Below are 21,473 nucleotides of genomic sequence, written 5' to 3'. Positions count from 1 at the left end.
TTGCCTGCCGTGTCTCACCTTAAATAAATGTATATTTTTTTATTATTATAAAATGATGTTAGAATGCAAAAAAATGCAAAAGCTAATAAGACAGGCTTTGTTTTTAAATAAAAAATAAAAAGTTATCAATAACAATTTATAAATAATAATAAAAAAGTAATAATTTTTTAATAAAAGTTTTTCTCATTTTGGGGTCAAATACAACCTGGGCAGTTTTTTTTTAGATTCACGCAGGCATAGCCCCATCTCTCACACACATACAGTACATACCTTTTCCAGAAAAGTGTAGCTCCAGATTTTCCCATTGGCCCATGTCCGTGTGATGATGCGTCCGTTATCGTAGTCCCTTCGCTCAGTCCAGTTGCCTCTCTGTATGCTGGTGACCAGACCTTCGCTCGAGTATGATACTCGCACTTGATTGTATTTACTGGGAGTCCAGAGCACAGGCCTGCCCTTGTCATCGTACTGAACGCGCAGAGTGAACTTGCGATGGTCATCATAGATCTTCCCAACCCGACTTTCTTGACTATAGTCTATAGACAACACATTCCTGTTGTGAGCCTGAGCAAGAGAAGGGGATGAGAAAGAAGGTAAAACTTAAGATCTTATTACATCAGAGTACACAGAAACATGTGTGCAATAAATTGGTAATAAAAGAAGAACATTTCTTTCTCAGGGGCACAGAGGGAGACAGGGTTGCAGTTATTGCCAACATTATTCAGCATATACATCAATGAATTGACAATGAGTCTGAACCAGTTTGAAGCTCCTGATTTCACTCCGTGATTCCTAGATCAATTTACAGCTCTTTGCAGATGATTTGGTTTGGCTGTCTACCACTGTAAGGGGCTACCGCAGAGTCTGGACCTTCAAGAAGATTTTGCTCCCATAAAAAGATAATGTCCTGTAGAGATGCCTGTTAGAATTTGGCTGAATATATTAGAATCAGTAATTGAGCCGGCTGCCCTTTACGGCAGCGAGGTGTGGCGTCCACTAACAAATTAGAAATTAGGCAAATGGGGAAAACATCCAACTGAGACCTTGCATGCAATATCCAGTAAAAAAATATCTTAAAAGTAAATGGGAACACCGCAAATAACGCACGCAGGGTGGAATTAGGCCAATAACATTAATTCAGTGATCCCTGTATCATTATAAAACCTTGCAATGAGAAGAGTTGAGTAAAGAAAACAGACCGCTCGCTGAGCTGGTCCCGAGTTTTACAATTTATTGTACTAACATACATGCCCTTGTGACCAGAGTAATTCTGTGAGCATAATTAGAATAAACCAAATTACAAACACAAGCAAAATATGGTTATATCATATTTGGAAACCCAAAGTAAAATGCAATTCTGTTTGGACCTAATAATACTGTACAGTGGCAGACTACTTATGCTGCCTTCCATTCAGCAAGTAATGTATAGTCAGATTTTCCAACTTGGAATCATCCACATATGACTATAAATGGAATGAAGCACTGTCCACTGTGTCAAATTGAAAAAATCACAGGTCAGGTTCAAGATGCGCTCTGTACTGGCAGCTCATTGTCTCTTTGTCGGTCACCGAATGAGTGACAGTGAGAAAAAGTGGCATTGTCTTCTTGTGCCTTTCTCTAACATAAATTCTGGGTTACTTGACTGTAACCCTGTTCCCTGAAAAAGCGGAACGAGATGCTGCGCTGCTTAGCGCATTGGGAACGTCTTAAAAAGTGACCTGCTGAGACTATAGTGTGTAAACACGTCGATGGAATCGACATGGAGGTAATATAGCCTTGGTCAGTGACGTCATCGGCGCGCACCCGCGATGCGAGGCAATAATTCGATGAGCCACAGGTGCATCGTCAGGATATTTTGTCTGAAGAGCAGTCCTGGGACATCATAAGCACGGCATTGCAGCGCAGCATCTCGTTCCGCTTTTTCAGGGAACAAAGTTCCGCATTGGGAACGAGAATGCTCACGCCCCCGTGCTTGATGGTGTCTGGACTCCTTACGGTTGTGTAGGTGTGCTCACAAGAATGCAAGAAAGCCCTAGACATTAGCTTGTTATGTCGACTCAAGGACGTAAGAGCCCAGAGTGGCATGAACATCCAAACTATAAAATCGTATGAATGTGTGTGGAGAGGACCAGCCTGCCGCATCAGAAACAAACTGCAAGGGGGCACCTCTTGCCAAGTCAGCAGAGGAGGGGACCCCTCTGGTGGAGTGAGCCCTCAGACCCGTTGGCGAAGCTTGGCCAGTACTGGCAGCTCATTGTCTCTTTGTCGGTCACCTCATAGGCAAGAGCAATAGCATCTCTGACCCAATGTGACATGGTCTGTTTGGTGGTGGCAGCGCCTCTGTTGCTGCCCCCATAACAAACGAATAGTTGCTCTAACTTAAGCACGAACTGGACATAGTCTGTGAGATCTCTCCTGCTCCGGCGTTGTGAACGGTGGAGGGCAGAAGGCCTCTAGAGTGACCGGATGTACAGCCGAGAAGGCAGGTAATCAGGATGAGAATGCAAAATCACTTTCACCATTCCTGGGGCAAAGACTTAAGTCTAAGTCAGGATGGCGATATTGACAGAGCCTGCATATCCCCAATTCTTTTTAGAGAGGTTATAGCCATAAGAAAAACCATCTTTAGGGTCAGAGGTTTGTCAGACGCTGACTTTAGAGGTTCAAAGGGGATCTTAACCAGACCCTCGAGAACTATTGCTAAGCCCCATGAAGGGATCTTGGTTTTTACGTGAGGTCTCAGTCGTCTGGCCCCACGAATGAAGCGAGCGAGCAGAGGATGTCTCCCGAGAGGCACCCCGTCAACCAAGGCGTGGCAAGCTGAAAGAGCAGCCACATAAACCTTGAGAGTGGCGGGGCATGTGCCTGTTGATACTTTTTCCTGCAGGAAGTCAGAACTGAAGCAATCTGGCAGTTGACCGGATCTGCATTATGCACAACACACCACCTTTCAAAAACACCCCATTTGTTGGCATAACTCTTTCTAGTGGAGGAGGCCCTAGCACTTAGAATGGTCTCAATAACGGCAGGCGAAAGCCCAGTGTCCCTCAGTTGGTACCCATCAGGGGCCAAACATGAAGGTTCCACAGGTCGGGCCTGGGATGGAATATCTTGCACTCCGCCTAGGACAGAAGGTCCCTCCTCTTCGGAATCGCCGAATATTATCTCTGAGAACCATACTCTGTTCGGCCAACGCGGCGTTATCAGTAAGAGGCAAGACCCTTCTGGCGAACTCTGGCTAGAACTCCCGGGATATGCGCCTATTCCTGTTTCATGGTAGTGGGAACAACCCCGTTAAAACGAGGAGGGCAACATATTCCTTTTTACTGTCTTTAAGACACAAAAAGAGATACCCGGCATTAGCGTTCACGCTGCCAAAGTCTCTTTAATACTTCCTGTTAGGGGAATGTTAAATATTCTTTGTCCTGGGCGATAACAGGAAACAAAAGAGCATTCAACATTTCGCTGGAAACCGCTGGCCCCTGAATCACCAGAGGTGGCAAGAATGCTACAGTGGTTTCGTAAGGCTGTCAGGTAGGAGCTGATTGATCCATTTTACATGCTCCGTCCCAAAGGGGCACACCCCCACAGACCTGGGACAAAAAACTCAAAAAAACAGTCTTTACGAGGGGGAACGCAACTCGCCACACTCTGCTTTTCTATCAGATCAGCCTGGTATGCCTGCAACACTGCCATAGAATCAAAAAAATCAAATTAACAAAAATATAATATATCGTCAGGTCAGAGGTCAACCTTCCACCGGAAATCTCTCGTGAACGCATGTATGGCTGCTGCTGGAAGCCAGTGATTATAGTTTATGAAGTTTAAAAAATTGTTTTTTTTTCTTCTTAAAAATCCATTGTTTATTGATGGATGTGGTTTTTGGACCTTAAAAAACTTTTTTCATTTTGGGGTGAACTATTCCTTTAAGCAACAAATCAGCATATTTCTGAAGGATCATGTGATAGTGAAGACTGAGGTAATGGCTGCTGATTTTATTCCCCATTACAGGAATAAATTACATTTTTAAAATTATAGTTATAAAAGAAAAAGTTATTTTAAATTGTAACAATATTTCACAATATTAGGGTACAACATGGCTAAAGGCACACTTTAAGAAAAATGTGCCTTTCACTACTCCCATAGTGTGATTGCAGATATATATATATATATATACTTGTATTTAAAATTGATTGAGCAACAGATTTTGTGTGAAAATAAATCATAAAAGTTGGTTATAGGGGTTCAAGCAAAAAACCCTATTTTAACCCTGAAACCCTATTTTAATTGTAAGGATTTGTAAAACGCATCGTGCAGATCAAACCGCAAGTGCTAGAGACTTGAAACCTGGCCAGATGGTAGGCCTCAATTTGGGGAGAACCTATCAGAGTATGACCCCGATTGGCCCATAGGTGGCGCTACAACAACCAAAAGTACTAAATCACTCATAACTCCTAGACCGTTTGACTTACACCACCGTGATCCTTGGCTCAAGATGGACAAAATGTATATCCCGGATTTCGATTTAAGGAGGAACAATTTTCTGCTATGTCGAATTTTGTCCAAAACCTACTTTTGCTAACTAGTCCCTGGTTTTTCGCCTGATCGGAACCAAACCAGTCTAGGGCAATTCTCTGGACAGATCAATAATTATCAAAAAAAAGTTAAACTCTTGCATTTGGTTGGCTCTACAAAATACAATCAAAATCCTATAAATCCTAAAGCAAAACTCAGAACTGCACAAAAATTGATGAGCATGTGTGTCATAACATTGTGAGGAAGCATGCAAAGTTTTGTGGAGATCGGACCATAGGTGGCGCTATAACTGTCAAAAAGGTTTCCTTCTTATTAGGGGTTCAAGCACAAAGTGCTGAAACCCAATTGTAATTTTAAGAATTTGTAAAACGCATTGTGCATACCAAACCGTAAGTGCTAGAGACTTGAAACCTGGCCAGATGGTAGGCCTCATTTAGGAAATGAACATGGCAAAATGCAGCCGAAAGCCTCTAAATCCTAAACGAAAACTCAAAACTTCACAAAAATTGGTGGGCATATGTGACATAACATGGCAAACGAGCATGCACATTTTTATGGAGAACGGACAATAGGTGGCGCTATAACTGTTAAAAAGCTTTGAAACCATGTATTTCCTATGGTGAATTGCCTGTATTGGCTGTAAATGGTCTTTTCCATCTATAATGTCAGTGATTAAATGCTTGCTAAATAAAACTTAATGTCTTTAATGCCTATGTGCTTAAAGGCCTTAAATGCTTGAACCCCCATAAATGCTGCTTGCAGCTTTAATTTTGTTTAAAATTCTTATAAATATATGAGGTGACAAGGTGGACCTTTTACCCCACACACAGGGTAAAACCAGCATGGGGCAAAAGGCACAAAGCATTGATACAAATACTTTAGCTAAACTAATATGTTTTTAATATGTCTAAGTTATACTTGTTCAAAACAATCACTTTAGCAAAGTTTGTACGATTTTCTGTTAATTTTGATAAATAAATTAAATTTATTTGTGTTAAATAAATATACTGTCATCAAAATATGTTCATGTAAAAATATATTTAAAAAATACAGAATCAAAATTATGTTAAAAAGTAAAGATTCTGAAAGCATTGAAAGAGATCCCATAATAATTTGATATTTACAGTGGTAACAACAAATTATTTCGTAATTATATGACATGATTAATATCATATTCCTAAATATGATTGTTTCATTATAAATATGGTGATTATCTCTAAGGTGGACTCCCAACTTAATATTTTATTTACCATCTGAATCTAACCATGTCATGTCAACAAATGGAAAACTCAACCAGCTATTTATTATCATGTTAATTAATATGTGCCTTTCGCCCCAACAGCAGGGGCGCCTTTTACCCCAATTAACATACTTTTACATATTCTTGCGTTATTGAAAAACTGTTGCTTTAAGTAGCTTGAACAAAACTGAAAATCATTAAGACCTTTGTCTCAAAATATATCCAATAATTTTAGTAATTCTCATTTGCTACTCAAATCTACAACATTTAAAAAATATATAAAATATTAGATCAAATTAGCACAGAATCAACTTTGCACTGCTGCCCACGATCAAGGAATCAGAACCAAGGATCAGCCAAATTTCCACGCGCATCTTGAAAAGCGGATGTTTTGAAAAGTGCTGCGGCAGGTTTTTGTGCCATCTAGTGGTTTAGAGGAAAATAAAATCAAAGGAGCCTTTTACCCCATTGTACCCTACTTTTTTTTTTTAAATCAAATAAATGAGACTTGGTTAGGATGACACTTTTTTTTTTTAAATTAAAAAGTCTTATAGTAAATCCTACTAAAAATGAGATTTACTATATGACATGTTCTTTTAACTTCTAATAATTATCATTTGCAATTGTAATTTGTAGTGTCTTTAAAGCACACTAAAACTGCAACCATGAAGTGAAACTGAACAGTGAAAGAGTGAATATTAGAGAGCATAAAATAGAGAAGAGAAAAATTTATTCTAAGAGGAAGTTGGAACAGTGTTTGAAATACAGGGTAAAAAAAAAAAAAACGGTGCAGTGCATGTTATATGGTATATAGAGAGTATATTAGAGAGAGCAGGTGTTTAATGTAGTCTGTTTCTTCCATTTTTACCACACTAAAGTCCATTTAAGGAAAGTCATTTAACTCTGCGGCCATCTAAGACCAAAAGACAAAACTGTTTTCCAAGCTTACATTTCAATAACACATGTCAAATCACTAACAAAATCAATACCCAGTGTTTTACTTCTGTCAGAGATTCCTCCCACCTTTTAGGAAGACAATGAACATGTGAAATAAATAAATAAATAAAGCTTGTTTAGGGTATCAAATAAAATCATGCAATTTAAGCTTAAAGCCCAATGGTGTTAATTAAAGATAACTGTTGCACTATTATTAGAAATATGCATTGTGAGAGGCAAGATTAGTACGTTTGATTTAGAACGACCCAGGTTCAATTCCAAAGCTGGAATAAAGTAATTGAAATTAAATAAAAAAAATGCAACTCCGTGGAAGTGGATGAATAACAGAAGCAGGATCTTTTTTGGTTCCATTTAGTAAGCAATTTCACTGACTTGACCTCAATGATGAATGCTGCATTTGCTGTGACAGCTTCACTTGAAACTAATCATGCAATAAGTACTACTGTTAACATTAGCTAAAAATACCTGCTAGAATGTTATAACCTCAACTGTTCAGCACACACAAGATAATTATTGTATTTAACGTAAGTGTTTGAGCAATCATCAATTAACAAAGAATTGTAACTTTACTATCTCAGTCTGTAAACACCTCACAATAGACTTATTCAGAGCAGCACCATGACAGGTATGAAAGCAAAAACATATATTGCCATAATTTATTGATCATCATTTTTTTTTCAGTGTGCTGCGAATAAGGTCAATGTGTGGCACACATCTTGGAAAAACCCATTGTACCCCATGCACATAACATACTATACCCTGGTCACCCTAGATGGAAAACACATTATTACCCTCAGTCTCCGTTCATATGCTGTGTAATTCCCTTTGGCCTGTTCACGTCTTTGTCTCCATTCTATCAGGCTGTGAGCTGGTTCCCCTGGCAACGTGATGTTGCACCTTCCGACTGTGGGATGGACGAGGCCTGCCGATGCCCCTGGCAACAACCCCGATGACACGGTTGGTTCAGTACTGAGAGTAACGTCCATCCCGCTGGCATATGTCACCCATAGAGAGCCGTCATCTCGAACACCGTACACACTAACAGAGTGAGCTGGACAGAGAGAAAGAGCAATATAAGATTAGAAGCATTACATTTATTACATGAAATGATGTCATAATTTACATTTTGGGTGAACTGTCCCTTTAAATGTGTCTGAAGTGTTCAAATAATTTTTTGGGCCACTGTGTTTGACATAATCACAAAAAAATATTTGCAGACACACACACACACACACACACACACACACACACACACACACACACACACACACACACACACACACACACACACACACACACACACACACACACACACACACACACACACTCTCACCTTGTCGAAGTGTGTAGATGGTGTTATCCGCAGAGTGGTTTGTAATTATAATAAAGTTTTCTCTGTTCGAGGCAGTGGCTTCCACTCTGACAGCTTTCTCCATGTTTCCATGGAAACTACTGACCTCTCCAGTCGGCAAGGTCATGTTGATGAGGTGTCCGTCAGAGTTATACCTGCTCATGAACACACTTTCTGTTAGTCTGAGTGTGTGTGAGATAGAAAGACTGTATTAAAGTTTAAATTAGTGAGTGTAAATGCATGTGTATGTAAGAGAGTTTAAAGGGGTCATATCATGCATTTTTCATTTTAATTTTCCCCGACAACATTTAAAAAAGTTGTCAAGGCTTCGTGTGCCATAATTTAGTTGTTCATGGCAATTTTCCATCCACTCCCTGACCTTTACAACAGCAGTAAACATGCCGTTTTTTGCTGCAGTGCCTTTAAGACCTCTGTATAAACGCCCTCTTCGCATGTGAAATGAGAAACGCTTTGCTTCACTTACATACGGCCTGGGTTTGCTGTTGGGTCCAATATAGTTCATGCTGCTGCATTCTTCAATAACGGCCTCTTTGCAAAGACTGAATTACATTGTGACAGGATCATAAAACAATCCACTGAAATGTGCTGAACTGTGAAGGTGGAACTTCAATGATCAGGGACCTTGTTAAAAATAAACTTCAGTCTTTCCTGACATCCAGAAGGATGTTTTCATTGTTAGTTAAACAAAAATTGGAATATCATTATCTGTTTTTTTAAAGGATAAAGTGTCAATTCAGCTTGTTCCTGCATACCTTGCTGTGACAAAAAAAAAGGGGCTCACTTCAGATTAGGGTCCAATTCTAATTATTAACTATGACCTTTGCCTCAATAAACTCCTAATTACTGCTTATTGATAGTTAGTAAGGTAGTTGTTACGTTTAGATATTGAGTAGGATTAGGGATATAGAATATGGTCTTGCAGAATAATAAATAGCCAATATCCTAGTAATTTGGATGCTAATAAGCAACTAGTCAATAGTGACAATTGGACCCTAAAGTGTTACCACACACAAAAAAAAAACAAAAAAAAAACAAACTTTTGTCACTGACATGTGGTGGTCGTCTTAATTAATCTCCAATAAATGGTTGTTTTGGCTGTGTAACCTGGCTTAACACTCTTCACAAGTTCTGATATTAATGCACCAATATTCTGACATGTATTTATAAATGGTACTTTTTAAAAATGTGGATTTGTCCTTTTATTTTGTCTGGTTACTTTTTCATTATTTTTAGAGTTAGTATTTTTAAAAGTCAGTATTTTTAAAAGTAGTGTAAAAAAAAAACATGACATTTTTGATTATCTCACTGCTGTGACAAGTCTTCAGCATCCCACCACCCCTGAACTCCACCTCTGCTTCTATTCATTCATTACTAACCTCATTATTAAGTAGTCCAGGGGTTATTAAGAGCTTTAGTCGAGTCTCAAGCTGCAGTCCTGTCTTTGACAGCAAGCCAAATCTGTTTACCTTCATTATACGCAGGGATTAGGGAACTCATGAACACTGTGCCAAGCACAAAGGACACAGTTTTATTCAACCGACTTTTTTCAGTTTGTCTACATTTTAAGAAAGTAAAAATTGAACTCAGCTATATACATGGCAGCTTAAAAAGCTTATTAAATAAACTAAATGTCTAAATGACAATTACAAAATGACAGAAAAACAAAGTGTGGGTGTAAGATACATTATAAAGGTGAATGTTAAAATCTGCTGATGCACCATAGAGGAACAGACGACTTGACATTTGAATCCGTGTGGTGACTCATGGACGGTCGTGTGATATTATGAGGGGGTGAAGCAGTTATGACATGTTTCAGTTCTCTTTCTCCATTTCTAAATCCGTATTTAAAACTAAACAACTCAAGCTTCTTCATCTACTCTGTCCCTGTTTTATTTATGTCTAATCAATGTCAATGCCAAATTAAACCATATACTTGTGTCTTGCCACCCACACTTGATGTAAAAGAATAAAAGCTTTCATTTGAGGTTTCAAAGGCCTTTAGATCAAGAGACATCGGCGGCCGTGTTCTCCTGTACTCAAAATGTTAAGTCTGCTTGAAATGCAGGTTTCTTCCTCATCTACTTCAACATCTTTGGGAGATTTCCTTTCCTCGCTCACTGGGGTGTTGTAAGCCACTATTTTTCTTTTCCTTTTATCTCCTTTATTCTTCTATTTTCTGTAAAGCTGCTCTGGAACATTGTGTATTGCAAAAAGCACTATACAAATAAACCTGAATTGAAAAGGGACTAAATGGATTGACTGTGCAGGCATAAGCACCTAATCCACACTGTTTATGCTACTGTATTCTCATTAAAACTCTTTTGAAATCTTACTCTAAAACTTTTATTTCTACATTTTCAGATTTCTATATGTACAGGTCGTTGTTATGCGGTTACTAAGGTGTTATGAGCAGGAGCCAACAGTAATAGTGATGCTCACCTTAGCAAGCACAACTAATACAGCTATGTGTCAAAACTTAATGAGCTGCCTACCTGACAGCATTTTTGGGCATCACAGGCACATTTGAACGTTACAAACGATCATTTGAACGCCTTCGTCGCGCTTCACTGGTTGCCAGACATTCGCATCAAGACACAAATGCTTGCATATTGAGCAGCCTCTCACTTTTGCAAATCAAATCACCAGGCACAAAATCACTTTCCCAAAGTTTCACTATTCCTCTATGGTGAGATGATCGTCTCAACCCGAGCCTCTTGGCATTTTCAAAAAAATAAATAAAAAATAAATAAAAGAATAATAATAATAACTCTAAAGTGGGGGTCTAAAACTTGAAATGACTTCGGGACCACCAGCTAAGTAGAGGGCCAGTTGAAGTGTTTTTACAGCCATGTATTTTGAGTTGAAAGGCTCATCTGTCCCTCATACCTAGCATAACTCTGCACGTTTAGTTGACTAATGACGCCTGAGATTGTATTCCTGCAATTTGCTGTTTGCAGATTGGCCAGGTAGCAGGCAAATTAATAGACCAGAAACATCACAAGCTGGCTTTGGTGTAACAATTGATTCAATACCCAAATGCACTTATTCTTTCTAAAAAATCTAAACAAGAATTAACAAAAATAATTAATAAATAAATAAATTTTAAACTATTCATTACTGTCTCCCTTACAACTGTATTGTAACTTAAACATTTCTGAGAAATTCTGGGACTCTGATATGTACATTTAGTAATTAATAACTTCTGTTGTATTCCTCATTCGTAACTAAGTCACTTCGAATAGAGGTAAAATGAACTGAACAACTGCATAAGGTAAACTGCCTATAATTCCCCAAAATTAAGTTTAGAAAGGCAGCTCACTAGGTTTTGAGCTTTTTCTGAGCACTTTCTAACACAAGTCATTACTGCATGCAGAACAGATCTGAGAAATTCCCTGAACCAGAGGCGCTTGTTGACGAGTTTGGAACACCTACGTTGGCGCATATTCTGCTTTGAGGTATGTTTCTGAAATATTCAGTACTTACTACTTCTGGATGAAGAGAACTGATCAAAGTCAACACACCATCCTTCAGTGTTGTGTGCACAACAGAACGTAGCAACATAATTTAAATGAGCTTCCACGGTGTTGCAGAATAAGCTACAGGCATCTCAGGATAAAAAGTGGCATATGAACCCATTTAAAATAGATAAACTTATTAACTAAAATGGTAAAATTTAATTAATCAACATTAGGTTCACATAGTTAACGGTATCACAAACTAACGACAGACAGTTATTTTTACTCTATTAATTAATCTAGGTTAATGTTAATTTCTACAAATACTAATAAATTTCATTTTTTAATAATAATATAACTGTGGTGAACAGGACGGCCGAGGGACGTGAGAGAACGGCGCGAGGCCGGTGGTGCGATTGATAATGAGCAACACCTGTAAAGCACACCGGTCTCGCATCTCTCACGGAGGAGCGGAAGCATAAAGGAGGAGCGACGACGTTGATGATCGAGAGAGGAACAGGCCTGTATTTTAGTTGAGTTTTGTTTTTTGTATTTGTGTTTTATTTTTTGTATTTGTGTTTTATTTTAGCCAGCAGTCGTCCGCGAGGGGCTGTGGCCGTTATGTTTATTTTGGGTAAGCCAGCAGTCGTCCGCGAGGGGCTGCTGGCGGTATTTTAGTTTGTTTGGTTTTATTTTAATAAAGTATGTTTAAATGTTCGCCGGTTCCCGCCTCTGAAATATCACAAACTAACGACAGACAGTTATTTTTACTCTATTAATTAATCTAGGTTAATGTTAATTTCTACAAATACTAATAAATTTTACTTTTTAATAAAATTTGTAATACAAATCTTTTATTACATTTTTTTATTAAGATTTTTTAATAAAAAATCTTAATCAAAGATCATTTTTATTAAAATCTTAATAAAAAATCTTTAAAAAAAATTTATTAAGATTTTTTAATAAAAAATCCCGCCTCCTTCTTCCCTGAACATTGCTACAATAACATATTTAATTTATTTATTTTGTGTATTTGTGTTTTGTTTCATTCTGCTTTTTTAAAGACATTATACAAGAAAAATTTTAATATAACTTAAAAACTTAATTAAAAACAACCAGAAATAATAAATGCTGCTAAAATTTGTTTATTGTTTGCTCACGATACCTCTACATTAACTAATGTTAACGAATAGCAATTGTAAAGTGTTACCAGCCAAGAAATATTGCTTTCTGATATTATCCTTTATAATTATTTCATAATAAAATAAAATTCATAAGCATAAGTTAATACATTTATTTTAATGGGCAGTATTTTTAATATAATAATATTTAAATAAATTAACAATTATTAGGATTAATAAATGCTGTTAAAATGGTTGTTTATTGTTAGTTTATGATACCTAATAAATAAATGTTAATGCACAGCAAGCATAAAGTGTTACACTCAAAAAAAGAAAAAGAAAAAGAAAAAAGAGGCTGCTTTCCATTTCTATTGTTTACAACTGGGCTTTTGGTTATTGTGCATAATAGGACATAAACAAAACTAGGATTTTGGCACTTCAAACCTGAACCATAAGGTGTCAGTTTAATGTTTGAATATGGTTTAGTAAGTGCCAGCAGGGGGCAGTGTCTCACAACAGACCGAACACAGGCATGTAATCCGCCTCAACAGTACACCATGAGCTGCATGAGAAAGTGTGTGTGTGTGTGTGTGTGTGTGTAAACACAGTGTGTGAAAGGTCACTGAGTTGATCAAACAAAAAGGAGAGAAAGAGAGAGAGGAAAAGAAGCCCCTGACATTTTCACACTAAATTAGAACTTGCAGCTCAGTCTCACAAATCCCTGAAAATGCCCATGCAAACAGTTTACACACACGCGCACACACACACACACACACACACACACACACACACACACACACACACACACACACACACACACACACACACACACACACACACACACACACACACACACACACACACACACACACACACACACACACACACACACACACACACACACACACACACACACACACACACACACACACACACACAGGTACCCAGGCTCTTTCATAGTGAAATCAGAAGAGGATACAGAGTTCTTTTCTTTATTGGATAGATTAAGGCTGAGTGATTTTCATTGCAGCAGAAAAACACCCAGCTTGAGAAATCGAACTACTGCAATCTTTCAAACGATCTCAGGTAACACTGTCGATCAGACTCTATTAGATTATTTTCCTTCTGATAAATTCTAATAAAGCTTGATTAAATTAGGCGCAGGTAAAGATTAATCTATGCTGGGCGAATATTGTTTTATATACAGTAGAAACTTGCCACTATTCCTGCTGATAAAATGGCCTTAGACTATCAGAGTGTGCAAGTTTGGCTGTGTGGCATGACAGCAGCCGAAATAGACTCTAAGGGAACCTACGACAGGATATGACACGCGAAAACGAAGACAGATCGTGCTATCGCGCGCACCTATAAATCAAGCCATGCAGCGCACTCTCCTGATGAGAGAGATAGACAAAAGGAGGGTAAAAGAAGGGCATCACTTACTCGTAGACAGTAGTCCAGCCGTTCTCATTGCTGATGGTAGCGAGCAGCCCCGTGTTGCCGTAGTAACTGAGCTGTGCGAGGTCGTGTGCGAGAGCTGAGATGCGCTTCAGCATTCCGGCATTGCTGATGGTCAGCCAGTAAACCTGGCCGCCCGGGGCTACGAGCCACAGGGGCACGCCATTAGCATCGCGCCGCAACTGCGCTATCGTGCCCTCCCTGCTTGCTATGCTGCTCAGTTGGCCCTCGAGGGTATATGTGAAGTTAAGTAAGTAGTCCCCGGTTACCAGGCTGCGGCTGAACAGGTGAGTACCATTTGGACTGAACAGGTAGAGCTCTTGATCTGCCACCGAGGTGAGCTCGAACAGCCCCTCGGGAGTGAGTTGTGGATGGTTAGCGGTGAGCCGACGTATACGCACATTCCCGAGGTCAGCGATGTAGAGGGAGCCATTAGGAGAAACTGCCAGAGATGAGGGAGACTTCAGCTTGGCGTCACGAGCGTAACCTCCATCACCTAGGGACAATTTCATGGAGAGAATGAGAAAGAGAAGGGAAAAAAAGAGAAAGTCTAGTTCATTAGGCATTCATTGTTGGGCTTAACGATTAAACCTCAGAGACCCACTGCAGTAAAAGTGCAACTCTCTTTTACATCAGTTAAATGATGTTTAAAAAAAAAAAAATTTACAAATTAAATCTGCATACAACAGAGGCATCCAGGGCAATTAAATGTGTCACACCAACAAGTTTGGCATGAAAATATTTACAAATTGAATCTCCCAGCATGCCAAAGTCAAACTACATAACTGCCCACTGTCACAATAAAAATATTTTATGAATAGAAAGTTAAAAATAACATAATTTATTTGAAACATTATAAAAATGTCTTTGTTGTCCTTTTTTGATCAATTTAATGCATCCTTGCTGAGTAAAAATATTAATTTCCCTAAAAAGTGTTTTGAACGGTAGTGTATATTGTCCCAAAAGGGAAATTTGTTTTGCAGTACACATACACTAAACATTGTAATATAAATAGGGCAATAAATAATATACAACAATATTATAATACAAAAGCATTTTATATTGAGTAAATCATGGATAAACTAACCTAAATGATTTTCAACACAGGCAAATAAAACATTAGCATGGGTAAGAGGGCCGCTCTCAGATGAACATACTCAAGTTTCAGGCATCTAACTTACTGGAAATGCTTTTATAGAAGTCAATGCAATTGCACTGTCTGCCTGTATGCATTTTGAAGTAATTTTTCTTCAGGCATTATGACATTTTAGAGGAATGTATATATAAAGGAATTCTCTGAAATTGACATATGCTAATTTTAGCCTCCTAGCTTACTGTTAAATTTGTATACTATATTATAACAGTGGTGAAATTTTGCTATGTCATATTGCAAATTTTGCAATTTTTCAAGTCACATCTAAGACAAAATATGCATTAAAAACTTGTGATTTTTATAACCAGTGGCTTACAAAAAAAAGGTTCAACATGGGAAAAAAAATCATCAGTATGAATAACCTCTCTGAGTGTTATAGTAAATCACTGTTTAGCACTGAAATGTATGTTTGTCTCACCTGAGAAACACTCGCAGTTGGGATCAATCTTACAATCGCATTCACTGGTCGCACCCGCAATTACAACCATTTCTCCATTTGTGGACACTTCTTGTACTCGGCTGTGCTTCCGGTCATCGGTTTCTGCGATGTACAAAGCCCCTTGGTAGCTGACGGCAATAGCTTTCGCTCCCTCCAGCACAGACCGCACCGCTGTTTTCCCCAGAATCACCGGTTCAGTACTGGCCATGGGGCAATGAATGGGTCGTCCAGCAACCACTCGCACCTGCTGGGACTCGCTCACCTGGAGCACAAGGTTATTATCAAGAACGTAGAGAGAGTTATCCAGCGGACTCACTGCCAGGTCTGTGGGCCACTCTAAACGCACCTGTGGATACACAAATGTATATTATTAACTGCTATGAAGCTGAAAAGTGATATTTTCATCATAACATTTCACAGCCACTCTCATCTGCTTATGGCCAATCAGATGTACTCTCAGCAGCATACAGAAAAACAGACAATCTCATTTTGATTGTTATTATACTGATTTACATACAGTAATATCAGTGGACAGCACTATTTTACATTATATACACAGGGAAGACATGAATCATGGGAGAATGTAAAAAAATACAGTGCCCCAAACAAATTGATGAGGAATAGCTTGATATCACACTGTGACTTGTATTGTGTGTGGGATTTACATAAGAGAGTGAGCAGAAAACTATTCTCTGCAAACTGTCGCACGTCGCCGTCGGTCATCTGGAGGTGGAAACGCCAAAACTACTTTTCACCTACTTGATATTTGCTCTTCTCCAATGTAGAAGTTAGTATAAAAACAAGATTTGTGCAAACTCATTGTTTTTATCAGATTATTTTTATGTCCACTACATTGGGCATCAAATATACGTTTAAACATATACAGTATGTTAATTAGTTTTGAAGATTTTGAAAAGAATACACATATTGTAATACTGAGCAATGCAATAAGAATGTAGAAAAAAAGTAAGATGATAAGATGAAGTCTTGTTTGTTGCTTGCAATGGATTAATCTAAGTATGTGTGTATATGTCTGTGTGTTTGTGAGTACTTGCTAATTAATTTGATTAATATAAAACAGTGCGTTGTCGAATTAAGGCATCAGGGTGTGTGGAGTGTGTGTTGCTGTGTATTCTTTCTCATGTCACATTCACTGTTTCTGTCTCACTAAAGCTAATGAAAAAAGTGAATGACAGCTAATAGCCACTTTGAGGACAAATAAAATCATATTGTTAATAATAATAAACATGAATGTTCATAAAACATTAAAATTAGAATTTCTGGCTCTGTATTTAGCTTTGAAATGATTGCACAAATTTCCCAACATGGCACGCAACTAAGTTGTGGGTTCCTGTTGATATATAACACCTGATGTCCATTGTGATGGACATTAAACTTAAAAAATGCATGTGTTCTAAAACTCAGAAAGATCTTCTAATTAACTTTTAATACTATCACTTGATACTATTAATATTATAATAGGTGTAAGTTGATGAGGCTAGCATGAACATAAATAAGCATTTAAAGTCCCCCTGTAGTCAATAATTGTATCCCTTAAAACTCATCTTTGATCACCAAAATAACATTTTTTTTTCTGCGAAAAAAATTATTCATGCCTTAAAATAGATTGAATGTAACTCTACACCCTTGCTTCATTTAATATACGTGGATCAATGAATTTGCAAATTAGCCCCACCAACTTTAGTCAAGTTTTTTTTTTTGCCAGAATATATTTATGAAGTTTTGTGCATACACAAACACAAGACAAACAACCACAGTGACTATCAGAAAGCCATCTCTGTACAATGCAACCGTCTACAATTATTCATCACTTATCTTTAAAATAAAAATATATAAAATAAAATACATGAGTTGTACAAATCAGGTGATATAAATTATTGTCCAGATGTGAACTGCAGTGTCCACACATCTCAGTCATTGTCATCTGTTAAATCCAAATCTTTGGCACAATCAATAAAAGTGTTCCAGATATTCTCAAAAAGTTGCTGTTTGCCTTTTAGCACATATGTAATCCTCTCTAATGGCAGAGCAGACAGCATCTGCCGTAACCATAAAGTGCCTCTTGGTCTACATGTTTTTTTCCAAAATAAAGCTATACATCTTTTGGCGTTAAGCAGACTAAGGCCTATAAATGTACGTTCATTTTTAGTATAGTTATGCTTCTCTGGATATATGCCCAATAAAAACAATTTTGGTTCTAATATTATTTGTTTGGAAATAATAATTTGAATAATGTCTCTAATTTCTTCCCAAAAGAGTGTAATTTTTGTACAATGCCACATACAGTGAACCAGTGTTCCTCTACATTGTTTACACTTTGAACACACATCAGGAATGTTTCCATTATATTGACATAGTTCCACTGGTGTCACATATGTTCGCATTAACCATTTAAATTGAATAACTTTAAGACGAGTATTTATTGATGTTGTGTGGGCTAAAGTGCATGCATCCTGCCAGTCTTCCTCTGAAAGTTGCAATGACAAATCCTCCTTCCAAGCTCTAAATCTATCATGAGAACGTCCTGGTTGCGTATGCAACCCACCGTTCCCTGAAGGAGGGAACGGAGGACGTAGTCGACGCGACTGAAATGGGATCACGCTAGGGAGCCTATCATCTTCGATTACTATTGAACGAGCCAATGGAATTTGGCGTGCGTGATTTGCATCACACACTCCGCCCCCGCGGCGCGGGTATAAATACGGAAGTGGATGCACGCACTAGTTGCTTTTCGCTGAGGAGCCGAGAGTAACCCGGGGTCAGCGGTGGTCCAGCGGTAGTGGCAAGGGGACTACGTCCTCCGTTCCCTCCTTCAGGGAACGGTGGGTTGCATACGCAACCAGGACGTTCCCTTTCAGTCGATAACGTCGGACGTAGTCGACGCGACTGAAATGGGATCAACCATTGAACACGCCACTAACGCTGCCACCTTCCAGTGCCTAAACCAAAGCCTCCTGATGCCCCCGCAAACTTAAGGCGGGGAAGGACAGGGCTTAGGCCAGGGAAGTCACTGCTGTTCCTACAGGACCACTGGGAAAGCGTTCCCCGTACGTTGGAAGGAAGGGACGCTGCGGAAGCCACATCCAACCCGAGGGAGGAAATGTGGAGAATACACATATGAACTGGGCGGAAACCGGGCAGTCTAACATATGGAATGTCACTGGGGTGGCTCCAGCCTAAGACGGGGGGAGACACACCGGGCAGTGACGGCAGAGAGACTCTGCCGAGGGAAGACACGGGCTCACCGCAGGGAGCCGTATCGTGGAAGAATACACATATGGGGTCACCGAAGGGACCGCAACATATGGACCCAGCCTAACACAGGTTCCACACTGCTTACGAGTGGTAGGCCTAACACCAGACGTTCCGCACGTCCGACGTCGGAGGGGTGTGGAGGAACTCAACAGGGTTCAATTTTAAGGGAACTCAACTGGAGTAGAAAGGCGCACGTATCCAGTCCATAGGAGGGGAATGGCGCAGCAAGCCGACACTTGAACCGGGCTCACGGTGAAACTGGCTTCATGAGAAGGGAGCCCACGGGAAGCAGCGGTTCAACCAGGTGTCGTCCAGCCCCCAACTCTAGAATCTGTTTAGCAAAGTATATCGTCAACGCCCAGGCGGAGCACTTTACACTCATCATAGAGGAGCTCAACACCTAAGTGGACATGTTGCATCTCGGATCTTTGCCGAAATGAAGGCAAGCACTAAGTGCAACTTTGCATGGAAACAGCCTTCCCTCTCTGCTGAATTCCAACAGATATTTGAAGAGCTGGTCTGAGGTCTATGACTTGCATTCTGTACACGTCCAAGCGAACGGACAGAGAAGCCAGGGCTGGATCTGCCTCCTCCAGAGCAGCGCTTGCAGGCTCACCACCTGCTCCTATTACGGGACAGGTAGGAACCTTGGGCACAATCCGAGCCGGGGTCTCAGCTTGTGAGAGTTAGCCGGCCCAGACTCCAGGCACAATACGTTGACCGAAAGCGAGCAAGTCCCTACCCTCTAGTAGAGACCACGCGAGCAGGAGAACTGATATAACAGAATTTTTAACTCACTACCTGCAGTGGCTCAGGGGCGGTCTCTGCAGTGCAGTCGCACCAGGGACAAGGCCCAAGAGGATAAAGAGGGACACAAGGATTTACAAGACCTTGCTCCTCAGGAACCTGACGATCAGAACGTGCTTCTGCATACTTCTGCAACACGATGAGCGTCGTTTAAACACCGAGGCAACATCATTTTGAGGGTGATTTAGGAAAACAGCCTACTGCAACCCATTTTGCAGGAAAGGGAGCACTGAAGTGATCGAAAGCTTTCAGGATCTCCTCTGGAGAGAAAACGCACTCAACGACTAGGTTCCACTTCTAAAGGCGTAAGCACGCTACCCCATTCTAGGGGGTGCTCGCAGAAGTGATGGTATCTATCACACATTCTTGTGATAGCCACCTGAACCTCCGCGTTCAGATGTAAGACCGCCCGGAATCCCCGGGGGAAGAACGCGTGTGCCATCGTGCCCCGCCCCCGAAGAGTTTTCCGGGGAAGTCAGGAAGGCTGTTGATGGGAGCCAGGTCTAGTTGGGCCAATAAGGGGCAACTATGAAGACCTGTTCCTCTCCTGACTTGGCACGTAGGTGCAAGTGACGGGCGCAAAAGACAGGAGCATTGCTCAACACAACATGTGAAGATCACTGGGCTTCAGGAGCATTTTCTGCTCAGCACTTGGGTGTGACAAGTTCACTGAGCTTCAGGAGCATTCCTGCTCACTTGAGTACGAAGAACCTCACTGAGCGACAGGAGCATTTCTGCTCAGCACTTGAGTGTGACAGTTCACTGAACTTCAGGAGCATTCCCTCACTGAGCTTCAGGAGCATTTCTGCTCAACACTTGAGTGCGAAGAATTTCACTGAACGACAGGAGCATTTCTGCTCAGCACTTGAGTGTGACAAGTTCACTGAGCTTCAGGAGCATTACTGCTCAACACCTGAGTGTGATAAACTCACTGAGCTTCAGGAGCATTACTGCTCAACACTTGAGTGCGAGGAACTTCACTGAGCACCAGGAGCATTTCTGCTCAGCACTGCGTGTGATGAATTCACTGCGCTACCTGTGATGGACTCACTGAGCTACAGGAGCATTGCTGCTCAACACCTGAGTGCGATGAACTTCACTGAGTTTCAGGAGCAACTCTGCTCAACATGAAGTGTGATGATCTCACTGACTTGAGCAGCGCAAGGCGACCCTGAGTCGCCGTCACTTCTTAGAAGGCTCACTGGGGTTAAACGTATTCTGCGGGCCCCTGGGACAGCTGGGACCCAGTGTTTGTCCAAGGGTAGTCCGCTCGGTTTACCCAAACACTGGCGGAAAAATAAAACCGGGGGGGCAATTGAGCGGCCCCGGAATGGTCAAGACCCAGCGGACCCAGGGGATGGAGTCTCCACTTGCCCTGGCTATAACTGTCGTGAGGCTCGATGGCGGCACGATTGAGTAAGCGGGAGGGGTGGAACAAGGCGCCCTCAGAAGCGTCTGACTCCAAGGAGGAGGTGACGGGAGAGTTTGTGACACCCGCAATGTCTAACAACTCGAGGCACGAATGCCCGTGTAGTCGGGGGTCGCCCAGGCCCCCGTTAAAACACGCCCTTTGTACATGGCCCCTCTGCTGAGGAGGGTTTGGCAGCAGACCGGGATGAACTATAGTCACACAGGGTGAGCTGCTCTGCCACGGTCACCTCG

The 21,473-nt window shown here is 40.4% G+C and overlaps 1 protein-coding gene across 5 annotated transcripts in view; it reads right to left on the bottom strand.

Moving 5' to 3' along the window:
• Nucleotides 1–21,473, bottom strand: part of tenm1 (teneurin transmembrane protein 1) — a 212,099-nt gene that overhangs the window by 18,501 nt on the left and 172,125 nt on the right. For all 5 annotated transcript variants that reach the window (XM_077241257.1, XM_077241256.1, XM_077241259.1 and 2 more), the window contains 5 exons: nt 15,708–16,074; nt 14,122–14,632; nt 8,064–8,236; nt 7,522–7,781; nt 271–561 (listed from right to left, as the gene is read on the bottom strand). In XM_077241257.1, the coding sequence (XP_077097372.1) occupies nt 271–561; nt 7,522–7,781; nt 8,064–8,236; nt 14,122–14,632; nt 15,708–16,074 (1,602 nt within the window). The remainder of the gene's footprint in view (nt 1–270; nt 562–7,521; nt 7,782–8,063; nt 8,237–14,121; nt 14,633–15,707; nt 16,075–21,473) is intronic.

This window comes from Siphateles boraxobius, unplaced genomic scaffold (genome assembly GCF_051911475.1).
Source record: "Siphateles boraxobius isolate OS27281-9 unplaced genomic scaffold, OSU_SipBor_1 24, whole genome shotgun sequence".
NCBI classification, from domain to species: domain Eukaryota; kingdom Metazoa; phylum Chordata; class Actinopteri; order Cypriniformes; family Leuciscidae; genus Siphateles; species Siphateles boraxobius.
The sequence above is the reverse complement of the archived record's forward strand: the minus strand, read 5'-3'. Positions and strand labels throughout refer to the sequence as shown.